The following is a 21037-nucleotide window of genomic DNA, read 5'->3' on the forward strand; positions in this document are numbered from 1 at the left end:
GCTTGTCTTTGGCCAGAATTCCAGCAAGTTGATTATACTACCCTCGGGATGCATACTCTAAGCCCATGCCTGAAAACGGCCCCCATACATATGCTCCAAATGGCCCCATTTACCAGGGGCAGCGGACCCTAATTTCTGGGACCTGTTCCTTCCCCTTTTTCAAGAGCAGCAAATCTACACCACATAATGGGATTGACTCCAAAGGAAAAGTGCAGAAGATGGAAGCTCAATAGAATGGTGAGAGAACCCCTGTCTTTTCCAGTGGCTGCAATTCTCTGCATTCTGGCTTCTGAGTAAACATGCAGAAGGGTAAGCATCTTGGATGGGTCTTGAGAAGGCAGATTCCTGTGTCCTGTTTTGGTTTGTTACTGAGGGTGGAAAAATAGCATTGTCTATGAGGAGATGAAGCTCTTGGCAAATAAACTCTTGTACAAGTGCTCACAAAAAAGGAATATGGGAAGCACCAACTCAGGAAAGGCTGCAGATGAACTCACACAAAGAAACAATCTTCCATTATTTTTATTTTTATTCCGACCTCAAAGAAATCCCACCAAGATTTGTAATTAAGGGACATGGTGACATCATCAGGCATGCCCTAAGATGACCTCTTGAAACACCACTCTCTCCCTCAACAAACATTCATGAAATAATATATACAAAACAGAGATTTTATTTGCCATATCAATTTATTATTAATGATTTTATGTCAGTATACATTTACTCATACACCATGAGCAACCAGCCCAAACACAACACATCTTGCCCCTCTTTGATCTGGCCCTCTGAAACTCAGCCTCCAGGAGATCTGAGAAGAAAACCAAAGGACCCTTAGTACCAGACCTTATTTCTCTCACCTCAAGGGCCACAACCTACTCCCCCATTTTTGCAAATGATAGAATACACAGGGAGGAGAGCTTTGTTCTCTTCTACCTCCTACAGGAGAGCTTCAGGCTGCGTGGATGTTCTATTAGCACATTGGCATTCCACCTGGGAGACATTTAATTTTAACAAGCCATTGCCTGGTTCTGACTTTCCAGTTGGGAAGGAACATATAGCTGGGTTTGCACAGCCTTGGAGAAAATAATTCTCCGTGGGTAATCCGACTGGAAAAGAAAAAGGAGAATAAGCACATGAGAGCTTGATCTTGTAGAGCCACCTCTCCCAAAAGAAATACTGGAGCCATTTCCCAGGACAGGTCCAGGCACCATTGTCATGCTCCCTCTGGAGGACACCTCTTTGGAGGATGAGCCGAGCAAAACATCACAGAAGAGCTGCCTGTGACTGGAGACCATGAGGCAGATCAGGGGGACCCTGGGACACCAGGGGAGACAGCCAGTGACTCTAAGCCTCCCAACACAGTTTGCCCCTCTGGGACTTAAAGGCAAACGACAAGCAGCCGCCTAGCCCAAATATCACAGAAGAGCTGCCTGTGACTGGGAACCTGGAGGCTGATCAGAGCTATTCCGGGCCTTTGGGCGATAGCCATTGCCTCTCACATCATAGTTACCCCACTCTCAGACACAGAGGCCAAATGGCCACCTAGCCCCAGGAAGTGAAGTTGTCTAAAGGCCGAGGCTGAGCCAGCTGCCAGATGCAATAATGAGGAATAAGAGCTCCTCATTAGTAAAGGTGTACTCACAGCAAGGCCCTGAGAATGAGCAGATCTTTCCTTACATGCCACTTATGGCCTGCGGCTGTGCTCTGGGCGGGACTCTGAAGGGTCAGGCTTAAAAGCCTTTTGTTGCAGATGGTAGGTGCTGGAACAACGTCTGAGTGCCAGCTCCCTGATGTCCATCTTGTATTTCTTCGCTAGCTCATCTCTTCTCTGGATCTCCCTGTGTTGGACATGTGACTGCCTTGCTTGTGAGATTGACCTGCTTCGATGTCCCAGCATCACAATAGAGAGGACAATTGTGCAGACAGATAGGAAATGGGGTCATTCTTGACGCCACTTCCCCCTAGATCTCTACACAGCAAGAGATCTGAGAGTTCAGTTAGGTGTGTGACAGGTCACTTGCTTTCCTGCCAAAGAATAAATAAAAGGCCCAATGACCTGTGGAACGAAGGATTGATGTACGAATGTGGACAAACAGGGAGGGAGGAAAACCAGCAGTTCTTCTGTTCCAAACACAGAACGGAGAGTCTTCACCTTCCTGCCATCATCAGATGCAGAGGAGAAGACTGGCAATGTAAACTGCAATTCTAAGCAAAGCTATTGTGTTACTTAGCTTAGGATAAAATGAATATACATATATATGTGAATGAGAGAATAAAAACATAGAGGCAAGTAAACAGCAGCCTTGTCTATTACTTCTCTGCCTACAAGAAGTCAGAAAGAATGAGAGAAACAACGCAGGCTTCCCCATGCCCTCATGTCGAGTGGTAACTCTACTCACATAAAGATTGGTTAAAACTAGCTGTGATACACTGATTCTCAGTGCCACGGCACTGGACGGTGGTCGCCTGGCTATCGCAATTATCCGAACTCGGTGAGAGGCGGCCTGCGCATTGCATCCCGTTGGGTTCAAGGCTGGTACGATTTGGCACTGCAAACAAACGAACAGTAGACTCAGCACAAAGGACCTTCCTGTTCTTCTTTCATGTCTAGTACCTTCTGGTCCAGACTGCCTAGTCCTAAAGAGGGTTGTGTCAAGCGTGCTCTGTGGTGTCCAGGATGGTGGTGGTGTTTTCCCCGCTATGGGTCCCCTGGAGTTCTTCCTCGATAAAAATCCTCTTGCCATCCACCCATCTTTGGCTTGTGGGACACAATGTGGTCATGACTGGACAGGTTGATCTGGAAGGCCCTGCCATCCTGGATGAGGCCAGACAGGGCAGGATTTGGACCCTTTCTAGCCCCAAGGGCTTCCTGATGCTTTTAGCATCTGGCCTCTCACTCTTTTTAAAGGGACCTGAAGCGGCAGATGTTGATTTTATCTACACTGCACAGTTACATTCACACTATAATACTTTAAGGCATTCCCATGGGGAGTTGTAGGACTTTGGTCAGTCTGAACTCGCACCCTAAGTGTCCTGACTCCCCACTAAGCATCCTGGGGTTCATAGTTCAGTGAGGATGTGGGATCAGCAATTATTTTATTTTATTTTATTTGCAGTATGTGCTCATCCAATAGTAGCTCTTTGGGGGCGGGGGGGTTCTACTTACTCTGTGGAAGAGAGGAGCCCATCATTCTGTCAAGGCCAGGACAATTCTCTTTATAATTTATAATTCTCTTTACCTTCATTAATGCATTGTCTCCCAAGATAGGTCCAGGTGAGTGTCTTGAACATGACTTCTCCAACTCCCAGTTCCACAGCAGCTGGCCTACCATGAAGGACTCCTTCTCTCAAATGTAGAGAAAGGCCCGTTCTGCATCTCAGGATCTGCCTGCTCAAGAAAGCTGGCATTCCCTGCTCCTCCAGGGCTTTTTGCCACAACTGAAACCTGTTTTTTATTTTAGCCTTCTGCAGGCCAGGCTGGGAGATACCTGGTGCCCTGGTGGTATTTACACCTTCACTTGAGCAACAGAAGCTGCTGGTGCCATGTTGCTTTCCACTCAAGGGCCCTCGAGCTTGGCCAGGTGCCTGCTCTCCTGTCGCGTGCCGGGGCCTCTCACTTCAGGAAAGCTGCTGCTCTGTCCTTGGCTTCAAAGGAATAATTGCTCATGGCTTTCTCGGCACACGCCTGCAGCATGGCCAGACTGCCCGAGGGGGGACCTGGTCCTGCAGCTGTAGCTTGTTCCTTGCTGGCTCAGTGGGACACTTTCACATTGGCAAATTATCATATGAGCATGCATGGACACGTATGAAGATTGAATGCACAACATCTTTTGGTTCGGTATTTTGTGTTAAGGGCTTCCCATATTCACTCAAGCTCCCAACTGCCAGGAAATTACAGTTGTTAGGGGCCATGTCCTTAACAGACATGTTATTTAGGCAATATGCATATGTTATTTTTATTTAAAAAAAAAAAATTAGCCGCCTTTCAGGGCAGAAGCCTTCCCAAAGCAGCATGCCGCAATAAAACACATGAAACAGATATAAGTTTATAACAGATAAACTCTCTCAAGAGTGAGAAAACCACAATAAAATAGTAAGAACATCGTAAAAATGGCAATGAAAACCAACCACAAGATCAGCAATAACAACAGCAACGAAAACAGCAAAAACAGCGATGATATCAGGAACAGCCAGAGTAAAATACTGCTTTTTCACGGCCTTCAAAAAGACTGCAATGATGGAGCGTGGCAGACCCCCAATGGCAACAGTGTTATGATATCCTATGCTCTGGTTACTTATTTCCAGCTTCGCCACTATCTTGGAACTGGGTGGCTGTCAGTGGCAGAGTGGTGGACTGAAGTCCCAGATGTGTCTGCTCGCTGCAATGGACACATGGCGTCTGGCTGGATGCGCCCGATCTCGTCAGCTAAGCAGGGTCAGCCCTGGGTAGTTCTTGGATGGGAGACACCTGGGAATCGGGCTTCCTGCACTGAGCAGTGGGACTCGATGGCCTTGTAGGCCCCTCCCAACCCTATGATCCTATGACCCCTCTATGCGACTGAAGCTGACATTCCATGTTACAAGTACCCTGACAACCCAGGTCCAAGCAGTGCCTCCAACTGTCACCCCGCTTTCCTCGTGCCTGGCAGAGGGGGGGCATTGTTGGCGGCAGCAGCGTGACAGGGTGGTACTGGGAGGAAAGTGCCATGGTGCTCCCCTCCCGGCTCCCACCCTGCTGCCGCTGCTGAGCAAGCACCCCTCTCTCTGACGGAGCCCAGCAGAGGGAGAGGCGGTTGTGCTGCAGCAGGGTCAGTAACAAGGTGGGAGATGCTGCTCTCCTGGCTCCCACCCTGTGGCTGCTGTTGCCATGAACAGCTCCGTGTGCTCTCCTTGTCGGGGTCACCATCGGCAAAGGAGAGCGCGAGGGGTTTGGCTGGTGGCGGACGTCCGCGAGCTGGCCCGACTCACACAGGTCAGGTCAGGCCAGCTTGAGGAGAAGTGAGCTGGTGTCCGGGGGCCCGAGCTACCAAAAGCTCGGCAGACTTGACCCTCCTGCAGGGATAGGTAAAACACAATGCTCCTTTGCTAACCTCTCCCCAGAAACTCTTTTAGTTTGTCAGACTGATCTCTTCTTCCCTCCTTCCTTACCCCCACTTTTCAGGGGAATCCAGTCAACTTTTCTCTGCTGTTTTTAATCTCTCCCCTAGGCTTGGATGTCTCCAGGGAAGTAAGCAGCTTGCTGGCTGCCTGTCCTTTTGCTCATGAGCCCAGCTAGGTCCATCACCACAGCTTCTCTAGATGATGCTTTTAACCTGCCTCTTTACCGTGGCTTCTGCTTCCGGATTCTCTGTGCGATTAAGACTGGATCCTCTACACACATTTTTTCCTGGTTTTTTTCTCTCCCTTCTCTGACTTTCTAGATGTTGCACTACATAACCTCTAGGTGGTAAAGTGCTGTGGCGGAATTGCGCAACTACGCTACAGTGACCCTATAATATGAACCTAGGGATGTCGCGGGAGTCTGAGAGGAGGGTGGAGTTGGCAGACTCCCGCCCCCCACTCCGCCTCCCAGACTCCAGTCCACGGACCACCATGTTTACCTAAGTCAGGGTACAGTGAGTCGGGCAAGCATGGCAGGCCCCGCTGGTCCACCAAGACAGCACTATGTATAAAAATAGCAGCTCTTTCGTTTATGGAAAGGGCCTTTTATGCAAATAGCAGCTGTAAAGCAGTCATTTATACAAGATTGCAGGCGTAAGTGGACTATGCACGCCTGTAATCTTGAGTAAATGGCCGCCTGATGGCCACCATTTCTAGAAAAGGCCCTTTACGTAAAAGAACGAGCCGCCATTTTATGCAAAATGGTGGCTCGCTGAGGGATTGGGGGTGGTGTGCCACTCCCCAGGCACCTGCAGACTGCCATGCAGGGCAAGTAGGGCCAGACGGACGGCCAGCAGGGACCCAACAAGTGGCACGCAAGGCAGACGGGAGTCCGTCCCTCCAGCCCTAAGTTAACCTGCCTTATAATGACCAAGACAACTGTTTCAACTGGCCCACTATTATCTAGTCTGACTGACAGCAGTTCTCCAGCACCTCCATTTAATGTTTTTCACTTTAACATGAAGATTTGGAATAATGGAAAAACAGAATAATCTTAAACTCAGGATTCCAATTGTCTATTTCCGAAAGGCAGAATAGACACCATTCTCATGGGATCTCTCTGTGTGAAGGGTGTCTTTGAGCTCCCACATTGCACTGACCAGAAGGGGTGAGATACCCTTAGCCTCCATATGATATTCCTGTTGGTGAGCTACCCAGTGCATGGAGTAAAGGCAGGTTCTGCACTCACTGCAACAGTGTCCCCCAATGCAATTCTTTAATTTGTCCATAGAAATGAATGGCAGAAATTCACTGACCCACACAGAGTCTCGTTCAGACAATCCTGCTCCCTGCCCCTGCCGAACTCAGCCATGGAGAATCACGCAAGTGCCTCTCAGCATAGCCTCATCCTGGCTTCTCTTGCTTGTGCTGGAATTTTTGCAACTGTCTTTTATATAAATTTAGATAAAGTCTAAAAAGATTAGGGATCTATGAATCCCTTACCTCATTCCGCATGGGGTTATTCGCGATGGGGGGGAGGCACTCCGTTCTTCCTCCCGAAACTCTTCCTGGCCGGCGTCTCTGCAGAGTCGCCACAGAGTCGCCATGGACATCCCGCCACTGGGCTGCGCAGGGACGCAAATGCTGCTGCTACGCCATTTGCACCCCTGTCTTTTGCCGTGATAGGCTACGTAAATATATATGTATATTTACATATATACACATAAATATATTTACGTAGCCTATCACGGCCTCCACAGGGATGCAAATGGTGTCCCTGCGTTAGCCATGATAGGCTACGTAAATACTTATGTAGCCTGTCATGGCCATTCGATGGAATGTGAATGGTGGCCGCAGACGTGGCCGCCATTCGCGGAGCACCGGATGGCCAACACAAGGTAGGCTCCATTCCGAGCCCATTTCACGTGGGGGGGGGGTTGCTTCATTCTGCCACAAATTCCAGGGGATCCGTGGCGGAATTCTCTGACATCCCTAAAAACGATGCAGATACTTACAGTGGAAATCTTGTACATTACACTCATCAGTCTGGCAGCAGCGGACTTCTGCCAGGAAGTATTTATCTCCTACTGATGTCCAGGAATAAGAACCTTGATAACATTCTGTGAGCTTGACACATCCCTTGTAAGCGACACCAGCTGGAAATGCCTCTGTGAAAGACAATCAGGAAAAAAATGTCTAGACTGGCAAAAAACAAAAAAGCCCATCTTCCCTTAACTGACATTTCTTAGTTATGAATGATGCTCTGAACTTTGTATGTTAGCCAGTTGGGAGGGTTTTGTTTTGTGTAAATAATCGAATCTGGCAAGTTATTTCTTAACGTTATTGATTAAAAATTGATCAGCACAGGTAACAGATTTGTCAAAGCATCTTCTGAAAGTGAATGAAAATTCACTGAAGTTCAAATAGATTGAAGACGTCCTTCCAGTCCTGACCACAGCAAGATGGATAATTACCCCACCATCCAGCTGACAGCCCCCCAATGCCACCTTCACTGATTCATGTTAATGCCCCATCATACTTTATGTATTCCTCAGCTTCATCTTGTACCAGACATGATCAGGCGATGTAAGTGAGAGGTCCCCTATAGGGCCCAGAATCACTACAGACTCTGGCAGGTACCAGAGGGTAGCACTGGGAGAGGAGGTTTCGGACCCGTGGCCACTTACCTGTGGGGTGCCACAGGGTTCCATCCTCTCCCCGATGCTATTTAACATCTATGTGAAGCCACTGGGGGCTATCATCAGGAGGTTTGGGGTGCAGTGTCATCAATATGCGGATGACACGCAGCTCTACCTCTCATTCAAATCTTCACCAAGGTTGGCCGTAGAATCCCTGTCCAAATGTCTGGAGACGGTGAGTGGCTGGATGGGGAGGAATAAGCTGAAGCTGAACCCTGACAAGACCGAGGTACTTTTGGTGGGAGACAAGAGGAGGCTGGGGAATGTTGACCTGGTGTCTAATGGGGTACGGCTACCCTTGAAAGACCAGGTCCGCAGCCTGGGGGTCATTTTGGACTCCCAGCTGTCCATGGAGGCTCAGGTGTCAGCTGTGAGCCGGACAGCGCTGTATCAACTCCATCTGATACGGCGGCTGCGCCCCTTCCTTCCCGACCATCTGCTCCCATTGGTAGTACATGCCCTGGTCTCCTCTCGTTTAGACTACTGTAATGCGCTCTCCGTGGGGTTACCCTTGAAGACGGTTCGGAAGCTGCAGCTGGTACAGAACGCGGCGGCTCGCCTGATTAAAGGCAGCCGCCGGCGAGATCACATCACTCCAGTGCTGAAGGAGTTGCACTGGTTACCAGTTGTTTTCCGGGCCAAATTCAAGGTGTTGGTTTTGACCTTTAAAACCCTATATGGTTCCGGCCCAGCCTATCTTAAGGAGCGCCTCCAGCAACACCAGACAGGCCGCTTAACAAGATCAGCCTCAGATGGCCTTCTCTCTGTCCCATCAGCCAGGACAGCTAGACTGGTGGGGACGAGGGAGAGGGCCTTCTCTGTGGTGGCCCCCACTCTGTGGAACTCCCTCCCTAGGGAACTCCGTCATGCCCCCTCTTTAATGAGCTTCCGTCGTGCATTAAAAACGTGGTTGTTCAGGCAGGCATTTGGGGTGGGTTAGGGTATTTTTTAAAAAAAAATTATGGTAAAATTTTATTGTTTTAAATTGTTTTATGGTGGGTTGTACATCGCCCAGAGTGGCTGGGTGACCAGTCAGATGGGTGATTAATAAATTTAATAAATAAATAATTTAATAAATAAATAAAGATCACTGGCTCCAGACTTTTCCCAGGACACCCCCAAAACACCAGCTGCCACCAACTACTGATTTAGGCTAGATCTACGCTACTGCTTTATAACAGAACTGAAGTGCGCTGATAAGTGTTGGGGTGCATTGCACATTGGGTATGCCGTTATCGCAGTGTTATTTCCTGCTTTTTCTTCCACATTATCTAATTTACTGCAACAAAGGTCACTGTGTGTCTTATGAGGTATAAATGCTCAAAAGAGATGTAGTGTTACCATGATGGGATCGTAATGAGGTGACACAAGGTGTAGATCTGGCCTTAGAGATAGCAATCGGACTCTGTTCTTAATGTATTTAGCACATGGGGTGAGTTGTACCGATCTTCCATTCTTCCAAGACCAGAACACAGGTATTTGAAAGACTGGACATTAATGTCTTTATTTAACAGGTCAACATTCCTTGAGAGGGTTTTACTCCTAAAGTGGGCTAAAAGTAATTTTAAATGAAACAAATAAGTAAATAAATTAAAAACAAATAACTGATCAATAATCATAATATAGTTCCAAAAAAATAACACCACATATCTGGTTTCAATACCTTCTCTCCCGCCCTTCTCATTCACTCCCTGGCTCTTATTCTACTTAATCAAAGGACCCCTGGACCCTAATTCCTCTCATCATCTCTGTCCGTCCTAACCAACCTCTTCCTCCCTGGCTTCTCCCTACCAGACCCTGTCCTCCTTCCATTTGACTTTCTCTAATACCACCTAACTCCACCCAACATCCTCCTCTAAACTCAGTTGTCAATCTTTCCCTCCACTCACTCTTCTGTAACAGGGACCTACAGAGGTCCGTCTACTGACTTTGCTACACCTGTGCATAGTTTCACAGAAAGAGGAAAGCTTCTTGGCTTAGAACACAGGTGCTCAACTAAGAAAGCAGGAAGTTGCTGCACAGAGATTGGCAGCCATTGTGGCACCCACAGCATGAAGCTTTTTTGGTCCATATTCTGTGAATTCAGGGCCAGGCTTGATGAGGAACTCGTGCTGCGACTGAGAGCGGCAACCCCCGGCTCTTCCCCACTAACATCTTGTAAAAGGAGATGTAGGTATGGTGCCATCACCATGCTCAGAGTTGCCCTACCCACACGTTCACTTCTTTGTCTGGCAAGGATGGGAGGTGGGGGACTCTGACTGTGATGACACCACAGCGCAAGTTGTAATCCACAAGACGTTATTCGGAGAGACATGCCAAGGCTTAGTGCCATGCAGAGGAATGGAGATGTCTCCCATGACCACTTGGGGCACTGTAAGCAAGTTCCATTTACCACCACTAGCGGGATCCCTATTGCATAGGCCTGTGACACAAAACGGCAGATGGTGCAAAAAATGGCCACCATGCTTCCGACTGCCGAATCTGAAGTGGTGCGCAGGCCTAATTTAGACGGCAATCCCATGATTATTGAGACGGAGAAAAAGTCCCACAGTTCCCACCATCTTTCCAGCCAGCACTGTGGGAGTTAGACAACTTTTTCTGTCTAAACATGCATCGGATTGCAGCCTTAGCATGTGTTAGTCTAGATTTTGAAACAAAACTAGAGTACAGGAGGGTGTTGTGGAGGAGTCATATTATTCAAACAGCAATGCTGACTGTCCAGTGAGCTCTCTTGCTTACTCATTTTAGTGTCAGCTTCATCAACTGCATTTCTTTTAGTGAATCTCAGATTTATGTTACATTTTCTCTCACTTCCGGTAATGTAACCACAGAAAGGCTTACAATTTGTGCTTATGTAGCCAATCCATCACACTGACAACTGGATTTTCTTAATTTCATTAACTAAGAGCTTAAATATGTTAAAAGGACTGAAAGCCCACTCACGTATTGTTGAATTGAAAACGAAGACAAGGCAAGCATCTTGACCCACTTCGCACACCTCAGTCCTCATGTCTTCAGGTCTACATTGTTCTCCACAGCCAAGACATGTCTTACATCTCAACGGTGCCACTGCAGACAGGGAAAGGGTTGAAATTCCTCAATGCCACCTCCACAGGTCTCACAAAACTTCACAGATAAAACCAGCATTTCTTTCCTTTTCCACAGAAATATTCCCATAATTATTCCATTGATAACGCCCTAGGAAGCATGTTTCCAACTGCAGCCTGAGGTCATCCGGAAGGGTTAGGGTGTTGTTGTTTTCCAATGTGATGCAAAACAAACTTTGCTACTTCTAATAGAAAATTCTGCTTTCATCATTTTGCAAATGTCAGAGCAAGGTTATTCAATGGATGTATAACAATATGGTATCCCATTACAGTGTAGATAAAAACTGCCATTATTTCCAGCCAAGTCACCCAAGGGAAGACAGTTCTTAAAAGGGATGATAAATCTGCCCTAGAACTTTTGCATGGTAAGAAAGGTACAATTTCCAAACTTTCTTGTTGGGAGGAATGGAAAGCCAGTTTAATTCTCAAAACACCTAGACCACATTCCACTTCTAGCTAGTCCTGCATAGTCATCCTTTTACTCTAACTCAGATGGATTATTATCCATCTTTGCTAAGCAACAGACTGCTTCATCAGATGGATGGTACATGCAATTTAATGCTAGGTATTATATTGTGCCACTAACAGACAAATGCTAATAATTTATCTTCGGTATACAAATGCAAATTTGTATTCCTAAAAATACAAAGTTTACCCTACTGCCTCTAAGTAACCCATGCATTGTCTCTCTCTCTCTCTCTTTTGCTAGGGAGTATTCCCCACTGTCTCCTCATTTCCAAAGAACTTCTGGGTCCTTTCCCCACCTCCATTTCCAACCCATAATTCTTGGCTCCCTGCCTTCAAACTGTTTCCTACTACTCTTCCAGTTTCCATATTGTATAAGAACATTATTTTCCTGGCTCTCTGATTCCCATTTTGCCTCCAGGAACCATTGAGGTTGTTGGCCTTTCTCTAGCCAGGCCTACATATTCCTTCCAGAAACAAGAACAAGAACCCAGAACGTCTGGTTCATACTCACCTGGAGAAAGGAAGACAAAAAGGAGGCATGTGCTCACGAGTGCCTTCATCGTGATGGGAAGCTCAAGAGCCAGGATGACTTGGATGAGAGCTGAACCGGCCACAGCAACTGATGTCAGCACTGCCTTGTGCAGAATAATTTATAGCCAAATCGAGGAGCCCAAAGGCAAAAGCTGACAGCAACTGTTTTGGTGTGGAGCAGGAATGCCTTTAATTGAATACACGTCAGCATTTGAAGTGTCTCAGAAGTTTTGGGGAACTTGATAAATGGTGTCAGACTACAGATCCAATTTACCATAAAACCTGTCTCACTACTCTGGATGCAGGAAAACAGGACCATACAAATCTCCAAAGTAATCTAATTCGGAAATGCATGAACTTCTCTTCTGGCAATCTAGGGCCCTGATATCTGTCATGGAAGTGCTTCCGGACACTTCTTTAACCCAGAGGGGAGACTGCCAGCTTCTCTTCCACAGTGTGCTCATTATTTTCATTAAGTCCAGAGTCCAAAATTAAGTAACAGCACCAAACATCAGAATCTCAGAGTGTGCCTGACTCTGCAGAGGTCTGCCTAGCCAGTTGCTCCAGGGCAATTGCACTCGTGGCTTGGGCCATTATAGGCCACGAGGCATGTTGGCTGCTCTCATGTCATGTGGCATGCGAGAAGCCTTCTACGTCTGTTGCTTCCTCCGAGCGGGCCCAGGCCCCTTACCCTGGGGGAGAACAGGAGTGGCATTTATTCGGAAAAGGTTTGAATGAGCAACAGTGTCTCAATTTGGGAGAAAGTAAGGTATGAGTGTATCCTCAAAATCCTACAAGCAAGGCTTCAGCAGTATGCGAACCGAGAACTACCGGAAGTACAAGCTGGGTTTCAAAGAGGCAGAGGAACTGGAGATCAAATCGCCAACGTTCGCTGGATCATGGAGAAAGCAAGGGAATTCCAGAAAAACGTCTATTTCTGCTTCATTGACTATGCTAAAGCCTTTGATTGTGTGGATCACAACAAACTGTGGCAAATTCTGAAAGTGATGGGAATACCAGACCACCTTACCTGTCTCCTGAGAAACCTGTACGAGGATCAAGAAGCAACAGTAAGAACCAGACATGGAACAACCGATTGGTTCAAAATTGGGAAAGGAGTACGACAAGGCTGCATATTGTCACCCTGCTTATTTAACTTATATGCAGAGTACATCATGAGAAACGCCGGGTTGGATGAATCACAGGTCGGAATTAAGATTGCTGGGAGAATTATCAACAACCTCTGATATGCAGATGATACCACCCTAATGGCAGAAAGCGAAGAGGATCTCAAGAGCCTCTTGTTGAGGGTGAAAGAGGAGAGTGCAAAAGCTGGTTTGAAACTCAACATTCAAAAAACGAAGATCATGGCATCTGGCCCCATCACTTCATGGCATATAGAAGGGGAAGAAATGGAAGCAGTGACAGATTTTACTTTCTTGGGCTCCAAGATCACCGCAGACGGTGACTGTAGCCATGAAATTAAAAGACGCTTGCTCCTTGGGAGGAAAGCTATGGCAAACCTAGACAGCATAGTAAGAAGCAGAGACATCACCTTGCCGACAAAGGTCCGTCTAATCAAAGCTATGGTTTTCCCAATAGTAATGTATGGCTGTGAGAGAGCTGGACTATAAGGAAGGCTGAGCACCGAAGAATGGATGCTTTCCAACTGTGGTGCTGGAGAAGACTCTTACGAGTCCCCTGGACTGCAAGGAGGTCAAATCAGTCCATCCTAAAGGAAATCAACCCGGAGTGCTCATTGGAAGGACAGATACTGAAGCTGAAGCTCAAATATTTTGGCCACCTAATGCGAAGAGAAAACTCTCTGGAAAAGACCCTGATGCTGGGAAAGACTGAAGGCAAAAGGAGAAGGGGACGACAGAGGATGAGATGGTTAGATAGCATCACCGATGCAATGAATATGAACTTGAGCACACTCCGGGAGAGAGCGCAGGACAGGAAGGCCTGGCGTGCTATGGTCCATGGGGTCACGAAGAGTCGGACACGACTGAACGACTGAACAACAACAAAGGTATGAGTGTATAGGGGCCGCGGTGGCTTAGTGGTTAAGATGCTGAACTGCAGACCGGAAGGTCGGCAGGGCAGCAGTTTGAGACCCGAGTGCCGCGTGACGGAATGAGCTCCCGTCTTCAGTCCCAGCTCCTGCCAACCTAGCAGTTCGAAAGCAAGAAATTGCAAGTAGATAAATAGGTACCGCTTCGGTGGGAAAAGTAACAGCATTCCATGCACCTCGGTGTTCAGTCATGCCGGCCACATGACCACGGAAGCGTCTTCGGACAGTGCTGACTCTTCGGCTTAGAAATGGAGATGAGCACCACACCCTAGAGTCGGACACGACTGGTTGGGGACCCCTTTACCTTTACCTTTTTAAGGTATGAGTGTATGGCTGGCTCTGGCTTGCTTGAGTATTTTTGGAGCTCCTTGGCTCTGCAGTCATCTTTCTGGAGTGCACCTGTATTTTGTGTGATCCACATGGCCAGATTCTGGTGGGTTCATATTTCTCCTTGGAATCAGGGCTTGTGCTAGGCTAGAGAAATCTGAATCGGTGTGGGAGGAGGATGGGAGCCTCTTGCTCTTTTGTGCTCAAAAGCTACAAAGCCTTGTGGCACCTTAAAGACTCACACATGTACTGTGGCATAGTAAGTTTTCATGGACAGGAGTCCACTGTACAGAAGGTTATTTTGAAAGATGTTGCTTTTCATGTAATGAGAAAAATGGCATTTGACAAAATAAAGTTACAGGGGCCCTGATGATCTCTCTTGCATCGCATCCCCTTGGATTATCTGGGGTTTTGCCCACATTTGCTTCCCATTCTGCTGCCTCCCTTGCATCTTTCTGACTGAGGTTTCTTTCTGAAATCAAAGGTCCTCCTCCCTGGTCCATACATTCCTTTTTACAAGCAGGGGTGTCCTTAAGAGACAGGATCCTCTAAACACACACACACATTTTAGAGCCTGGGGCAGCTGACCTGGGACACAATTTGCAGCCATTCTCCCCCAACAACAACCATCACCCCATGTCCTGGGATGATGGTTGGTCCAGGAGACAATGCAAAACGGTGGCCAGACTGCTGACACAGTTGCTCCTGTCGCCATTTCTCGTGGCAGTCAAAAAGAAAGAGAAAACCTTTTGCCTGTACTCTTGCGTGTATGAGCCATTCACGGCTCCCATTTGCACTCAACTAGATGTGCACATATTTTGCAAGTGCCATCCTTCCCCCACCCCCCCTCGTAAAATGGCACTAGCAGCTCTCGCCGATGTTTCCCGGATGAGTACAGGCAGCTCAGCGAGCACGGGGGGCAGCGAGCAGGGGCAGGGGCTCAGGGAGCGTGGCTCCCTGGCACGCGCAGGAGGGGAGTTCATTGGACTCCCGGACCCACGCAGCATCTGCGCCACCCCTACCTGTGACCTCTTAGAGTGCCTTTGGCAAATACATACTGCCTCCAGTGCCTGACAGAGAGTATCTGAGATTGTGATTTCACATTAGTTCGTTATCACGATCAGCGCCCCATGTGGTCTTGAGATTCCTTTTGCAGCAGATGACTCCCTAATGCCGCCCCCCTTAACAATAAGCCTTTCTGATTGTGCTTCTGATGTTCTTTATTGTAAAAAGATAACATCCAGATTCTCCTTTTTTATCAACATCTGTACCCTTCCCATTTTATTGGGGAGCCCATCCCCTTGACCTGGAATGACCATACTTTCAGACCTGCCATATTCTGTGAGTCACCATCAGCTTTTCAAGTGCTTCGGCTATTGGGAGGTAGAGAAATAAATAAATAAATAAATAAATAAGTGCTCTCAGTCTCAAGTCCCCCTTTGCTCCCTCTGTCTGTCAGTATTTGACTGAATTCCTCTCTTTGTGTTGCTTTGCATTTGAAAATGAAATTACAAAGCAAGGTTTCCATTTTTACCTTTGTTTGCGGAGAGGAAAATCCAGAATCCAGCGTACTGTATGTAAACATTTCTTTTCTTGATTTGATTGGTGAGGGAGGAATAAATTAATCTTAATATTAATATTGCTGCTTTGAGGATAATTCCAGAAAGCCCTTGTCTGCTGTTTGTGGTGTAGGCATTTTTTTTTAATCAATTTATATATGGTGCTGGATTTACTTTTATATTTTAAAAAATCACTTCATGGACCTAGGGATACTTGTATATTTTTAAAAATCCTTTAATGGGCTGGGAGGGGGCATTTCTGCTTTTTTCAAAAATCAAAAATCCATAGTGCTGAAATAATGCCCTCATTAGGCCAATCAAAAGATCGGAAAACACCTAGTCAGTGGTTTTCCTCCCCCCCCCCCACCCCTGAATACTGACAGGAAGGAACACTGGAATTCCCACTGGAGTACTGACAGCATTCCAGCTTCAGAGTGAAACTGAGCATGCCCGACATAACTTTGCCAGCACTTGCTGCCATGGGCTTTCATGGAACAGAAAAACCTTAATAGCCTTTGAACCACTGTTCAGAACATCACCAAACCAATGGATGGCACATCTCCTCAACAAACCTGAACAGAGTACATCAGTAGTTTTCACCAACATCTGGAAGAAACATATGAGATGTCAAGCTGCAGCTTGGAGAAAAAAGTATGAATGTGTCAATTTAAAGCACTTTCTAACTTGCCGTACCTGAATCTTGAGGTTTATAGAATGGAACCCTTTTTGAATGTGAGTGACTCACCAGTACAGATGGAAATCCCTGTCTAAGAAGTTCTGTTTTCATCATTTTGAAAATATCAGAACTACTTGAGCACAATCCGGGAGAGAGCGGAGGACAGGAAGGCCTGGCGTGCTATGGTCCATGGGGTCACTAAGAGTCGGACACGACTGAACGACTGAACAACAATAATATTGGATCCCTTTGCAGTATAGATGGAAACTGCCATTGTTTCCAGCCAAGTCAGCCTAAGAAGAATAGTACTTGAAAGGGATTAGTCAGTCTGACCTAGATATTCTGCATGATAGGAAAGGTACCATTTCCAGGCTTCTTCTTTTATTTTGGACTTTTGTATACTGCTTTCCGTACTCTATACTCCTCTTTAGGGAGAGCTGATGGATAGATTTCAGAATAGTGGATACACAGAAGCATTGCATTGGCTTTATACCAGTTTAGTGCTCAAGGCTCCCTCCAAAGCTTCCTTGGAATTTAGTTTGGTGTAAAGGCTGAACATTCTGTGCCACAGCTCTCCGACTCCTCCCACAGAACTACAGTGCCCAAGGTTTCCTGGGAAGACAGTAAAGCCAGTTTAACACTGTAATTTAGAGTGGCTCCACTAACGTGGTGTCAAGCGCCTCTTCTCCACGCAAAACTCCTACATCAACATCACAGTCCACGGCTCTGAAGTCCCGAGTCACAGATGCAGAGTCTTTGCTGCGTGGGAATCTTGTTCAGTCATCCTTCCAAATGGGCTGAGGGCAGACCCTGAAAGCACAGAGCTGAACATGCTCTTCGGAGTGGCGCCAGAGTGAGGTTGGTAAAATACTGCTTCCGCCCGAAAGATGTTTTATATATTAGGCACCGAGAAGAGTACGCCATTTGAGACATCAGATGTTGGGCCCAACGTTTGGAATTGAGGAAGGTTTTTTCTTTAACGAGTTGTTTGACTCTCTCAGTGGCATAGTTTGGTGGGGCTCCCACACTGATCCCATACGAACGGAGAATCGTACTGACTGAATCTGCCCAAGAGTTTTGGGCCAAAGATTGCTGTTGTTCTTGGAAGCATTTTGGGGCAGACAGGAGTCACTCAGACTGACCAGCTCCAGCCAGTATGGGGCTAGAGGAACATGCACACCAGTCTGTGAAGGGAGTAGCCCTGTTTCAGCCCTTTAAAAAAAGAGCTGCTGTGCTGTTAGAGACAACCAGCAGAGCTTTTAAGAAGGGGCTCTGCACGACTTCCAGAGGGGAGACTTTGCGGTAGCCCCAGATCGCTGTGCCATACAGTAATTGTGGCACAGTCTTATTCTGGAATACCTCACCTGCAGGAGCAGCTACGCTTCCCTACTGAAATCTGGAGAAGCACAGTAAGGAATGGTAGACTGGGTAGATGTCAACTTAACTGCGCTGCCCTGCACTGCTGAGACGTCCTGCATCCTAATTCTTTGACTCTGTTGCATTAGACATAGAACACTGCGGCACCTTAGTGATTCTCTGGATTGTTACACTTCAGCTTTGATAAGCAACAGATTACTTGATCAGATGGATGGTAAGTCCAATGGAAGACTGTAGATTATCTTGAGCCACTGATAGCCGGGTGCTGAAGCTGACCGGAAAACGCACACATTGACCCCACTGCCTCGAAGTAACCAGTGAACTGTGTGCATCATTCTCTTTGGTTTGAGAATGCTCCCACTCTCTCCTCCCTTCCAGAGAATTCCTGGGTCCTTTCCCCACCTCCACTTCCAGCCCAGTATTCTTGGCTCCCTGCCTTCAGACTATTGCCTACTACTCTTCCGGTTGTCTCTGGGTGTACTACAGACTTATTTTCCCAACTCCCCCATTTCTGGCTTCAAGAACCCTAGAAGTCCTTGCACTTCCTAAAAAGCCACCTGCATATTTCCTTTCCCAGAAACAGGAAAAAGGATCCAGGACTTCTGGATCATGCTTCCCTGGTGAAAGCAAGGCCAAGAGGAGGCCTGTGCTCTGGAGTGCTTCCATGGCCCTAGGAAGACCAAGAGTCAAGAGGACATGGAGCAAAGCTGGACTAACTAAGGCAACTGATATGAAGGGGGAATGATGTGGTGGAATTTATATGCTGAGGGGAGGAGCCAAAGAGCAAAGGTTAGGGACAAGTAGCTTGGTCGAAATGACTATTAATGAGTTTTATGCATTTTCCCAGAAGCAGTAGCACATGATACAGGAATTCATACCTCAGTGTCTGAAGTGCCTGAGATGATTTTCATAAACTCCTTTTCATGTTGCCATCCAGTCTAGTTGTGAACTTGTGATCCTGTTTCACCACTGTGGATGGGGAAACCCATGTTCACAAACAGCTCCAAAGAGATCTACTTGTAGAGCACTTCATCTTATCTTCCTGGCAATCTGGCAGCCAATATCTGTCGCAGAAGTGCTTGCTACCAAGTGAAGCTCGGCTGGAATTCTATGAAGAAAACTTGTCTAGCTGTTAAAAGAAGCCTGCTGAACTCCCTTGCCACTTCTGCTTGTCTCTTTGCTGTTGAGCCTCTTGCATTGCCCTCAAACTATGTGTCCTCTCTGGGTTTGCAACTGCAACAATGTGTGGTAAAGAATTGTAACCTGATGCCATTGTATGTGCCTTAAGCAGGCGTAGCATTGTAAAGAGCTGTGCATGCCTGAAATGAGCAGACAGTAACCCTAAGATAAGGTTGCTAGGCAAACCGCTGGCAACCAATCAAAAGTAACATGCTGGCTGAGGAATGCAAGCTAAGCAATAAAACTCTAGCGTGGGGTTAGCCTGGGGTCGACTCTGCTTTTGAGCGTGAGCTCCTTTGTCGAACTTTTTGCAAACAATAAAATCGAGTTGGACCCAGCCTGAAGTTGACTCTCCTCTTTGGGGCAAATTGGACTAGCCTCCAGGGGGCGAAACTAGCATTTTGTGCAACACATGTATTCACTCACATTTAGGGGTGTTGTGAGCATGCAACTGGACTTCCCCCTGCTCACCTCCACAAACCCGGTTCAGCAAGCCACCACCACCCCCGCCGAGCTGTGCGAGTGGCCGGGACTAACCAGACCCATTCGCTCGTGCATGGCAGCTGCCTGATCTCCATGCAAAGCACTATTTCCTTGGAAGATGGGGGTTCTTGATTTCTGTGTATCTGATTTTGTGCACGACGGTAGCTGTAAAGGGCCATTTCCACCCTTCGTGCATATCTAAGGTTGCAGAAATGGCCCTTTACGGCCGCCATTGCGCACAGCATTTGATATGCAAAAATCCAGAGCCCCCATCTTCTGTAGAAATGGCAGCATGCTTGCAGCAGCAGGCAACTTCAGGGCACTCCTGGACTGCTCACCGAGTCCTCCAGTGGCAGCACTTCGAGCACCCACCAAGCGCGGAATCGAGTAAGTCCATCCATCCCTAAAGGTAAAGGTAAAGGTGTCCCCAACCAGTCGTGTCCAACTCTAGGGTGCGGTGCTCATCCCCGTTTCTAAGCCGAAGAGCCAGCGCTGTCCGAAGACGCTTCCGTGGTCATGTGGCCGGCATGAATGAACACCAAGGTGCATGGAACGCTGTTACCTTTCCCGCCGAAGCGGTACCTATTTATCTACTTGCAATTTCTTGCTTTCGAACTGCTAGGTTGGCAGGAGCTGGGACTGAAGACGGGAGCTCATTCCGTCATGCGGCACTCGGGTCTCGAACTGCTCTCCTGCTGACCTTCCGGTCTGCAGTTCAGCGTCTTAACCACTAAGCCACCACGGCCCTCCATCCATCCCTACTAACATTTTATAGATAATCCAGGTTCCATCTCTTTTATTTCTTTTCAGCAGTGCTGTGGAATTAGCGAGGAATCACCCCTTGATTGAATCACAGAATCATAGCATCATAGATTAGTAGGGTTGGAAGGGGCCTATAAGACCACTGAGTCCAACCCCCTGCTCAGTGCAGGAATCCAAGTCAGAGCATCTTTGACAGGGGGCTGTCCAGCCTCCTCTTGAATGCCTCCAGTGTGGGATAGCCACCACCTCCCCAGGTAATTGGTTCCATTGTCGTATTGCTCTTACAGTCAGGAAGTTTTTCCTGATGTTCAGCCGGAATCTGGCTTCCTGTAACTTGAGCCCATTATTCCGTGTCCTGCACTCTGGGATGATCAAGAAGAGATCCTGGCCTTCTTCTCTGTGACAACCTTTCAAGTACTTGAAGAGCGCTATCATGTCTCCCCTCAGTCTTCTCTTCTCAAGGCTAAACATGCCCAGTTCTTTCAGTTCTTTCAGGGCTTTGTTTCCAGTCATTGGAGCCAATCCTCCTGGATTGGCTCCATGGACTGGGCATTGGAGGCACAGGCACTGTGTTGGAGGACACAGCTGATCATATCCCCTTGGCTAGCTGTTTTTAGCCAGGAAGGGCAAGGATCAAGAGGGCTCTGTGTTACACTGGTTGTGGTCTTACCTGTGGGATCGATTTCAGAGAGTTAGAT

General features: G+C 47.4%; 1 protein-coding gene across 2 annotated transcripts; it reads right to left on the bottom strand.

Moving 5' to 3' along the window:
- Window positions 1-675: 675 nt before the first annotated feature.
- LOC146337725 (phospholipase A2 inhibitor and Ly6/PLAUR domain-containing protein-like) lies at window positions 676-19195 on the bottom strand. Of its 2 annotated transcripts, XM_084814348.1 has the most exons (6): window positions 18794-19195; window positions 10740-10865; window positions 7113-7265; window positions 2397-2546; window positions 931-1103; window positions 676-805 (listed from the first exon to the last, which is right to left on the bottom strand). In XM_084814348.1, exons 2-5 carry the CDS (start codon window positions 10804-10806, stop codon window positions 934-936), a joined length of 540 nt encoding a protein of 179 aa, XP_084670474.1. In that variant the 5' UTR covers window positions 10807-10865; window positions 18794-19195; the 3' UTR covers window positions 676-805; window positions 931-933. The 2 variants fall into 2 exon arrangements, with proteins under 2 accessions (XP_084670474.1, XP_084670473.1); XM_084814347.1 differs by having other exon boundaries at window positions 676-1103.
- Window positions 19196-21037: the final 1842 nt, after the last annotated feature.

The sequence above is a fragment of the Heloderma suspectum genome, chromosome 10, assembly GCF_057233095.1.
Source record: "Heloderma suspectum isolate Gila_16-S chromosome 10, 16-S_ref, whole genome shotgun sequence".
NCBI lineage: Eukaryota > Metazoa > Chordata > Lepidosauria > Squamata > Helodermatidae > Heloderma > Heloderma suspectum.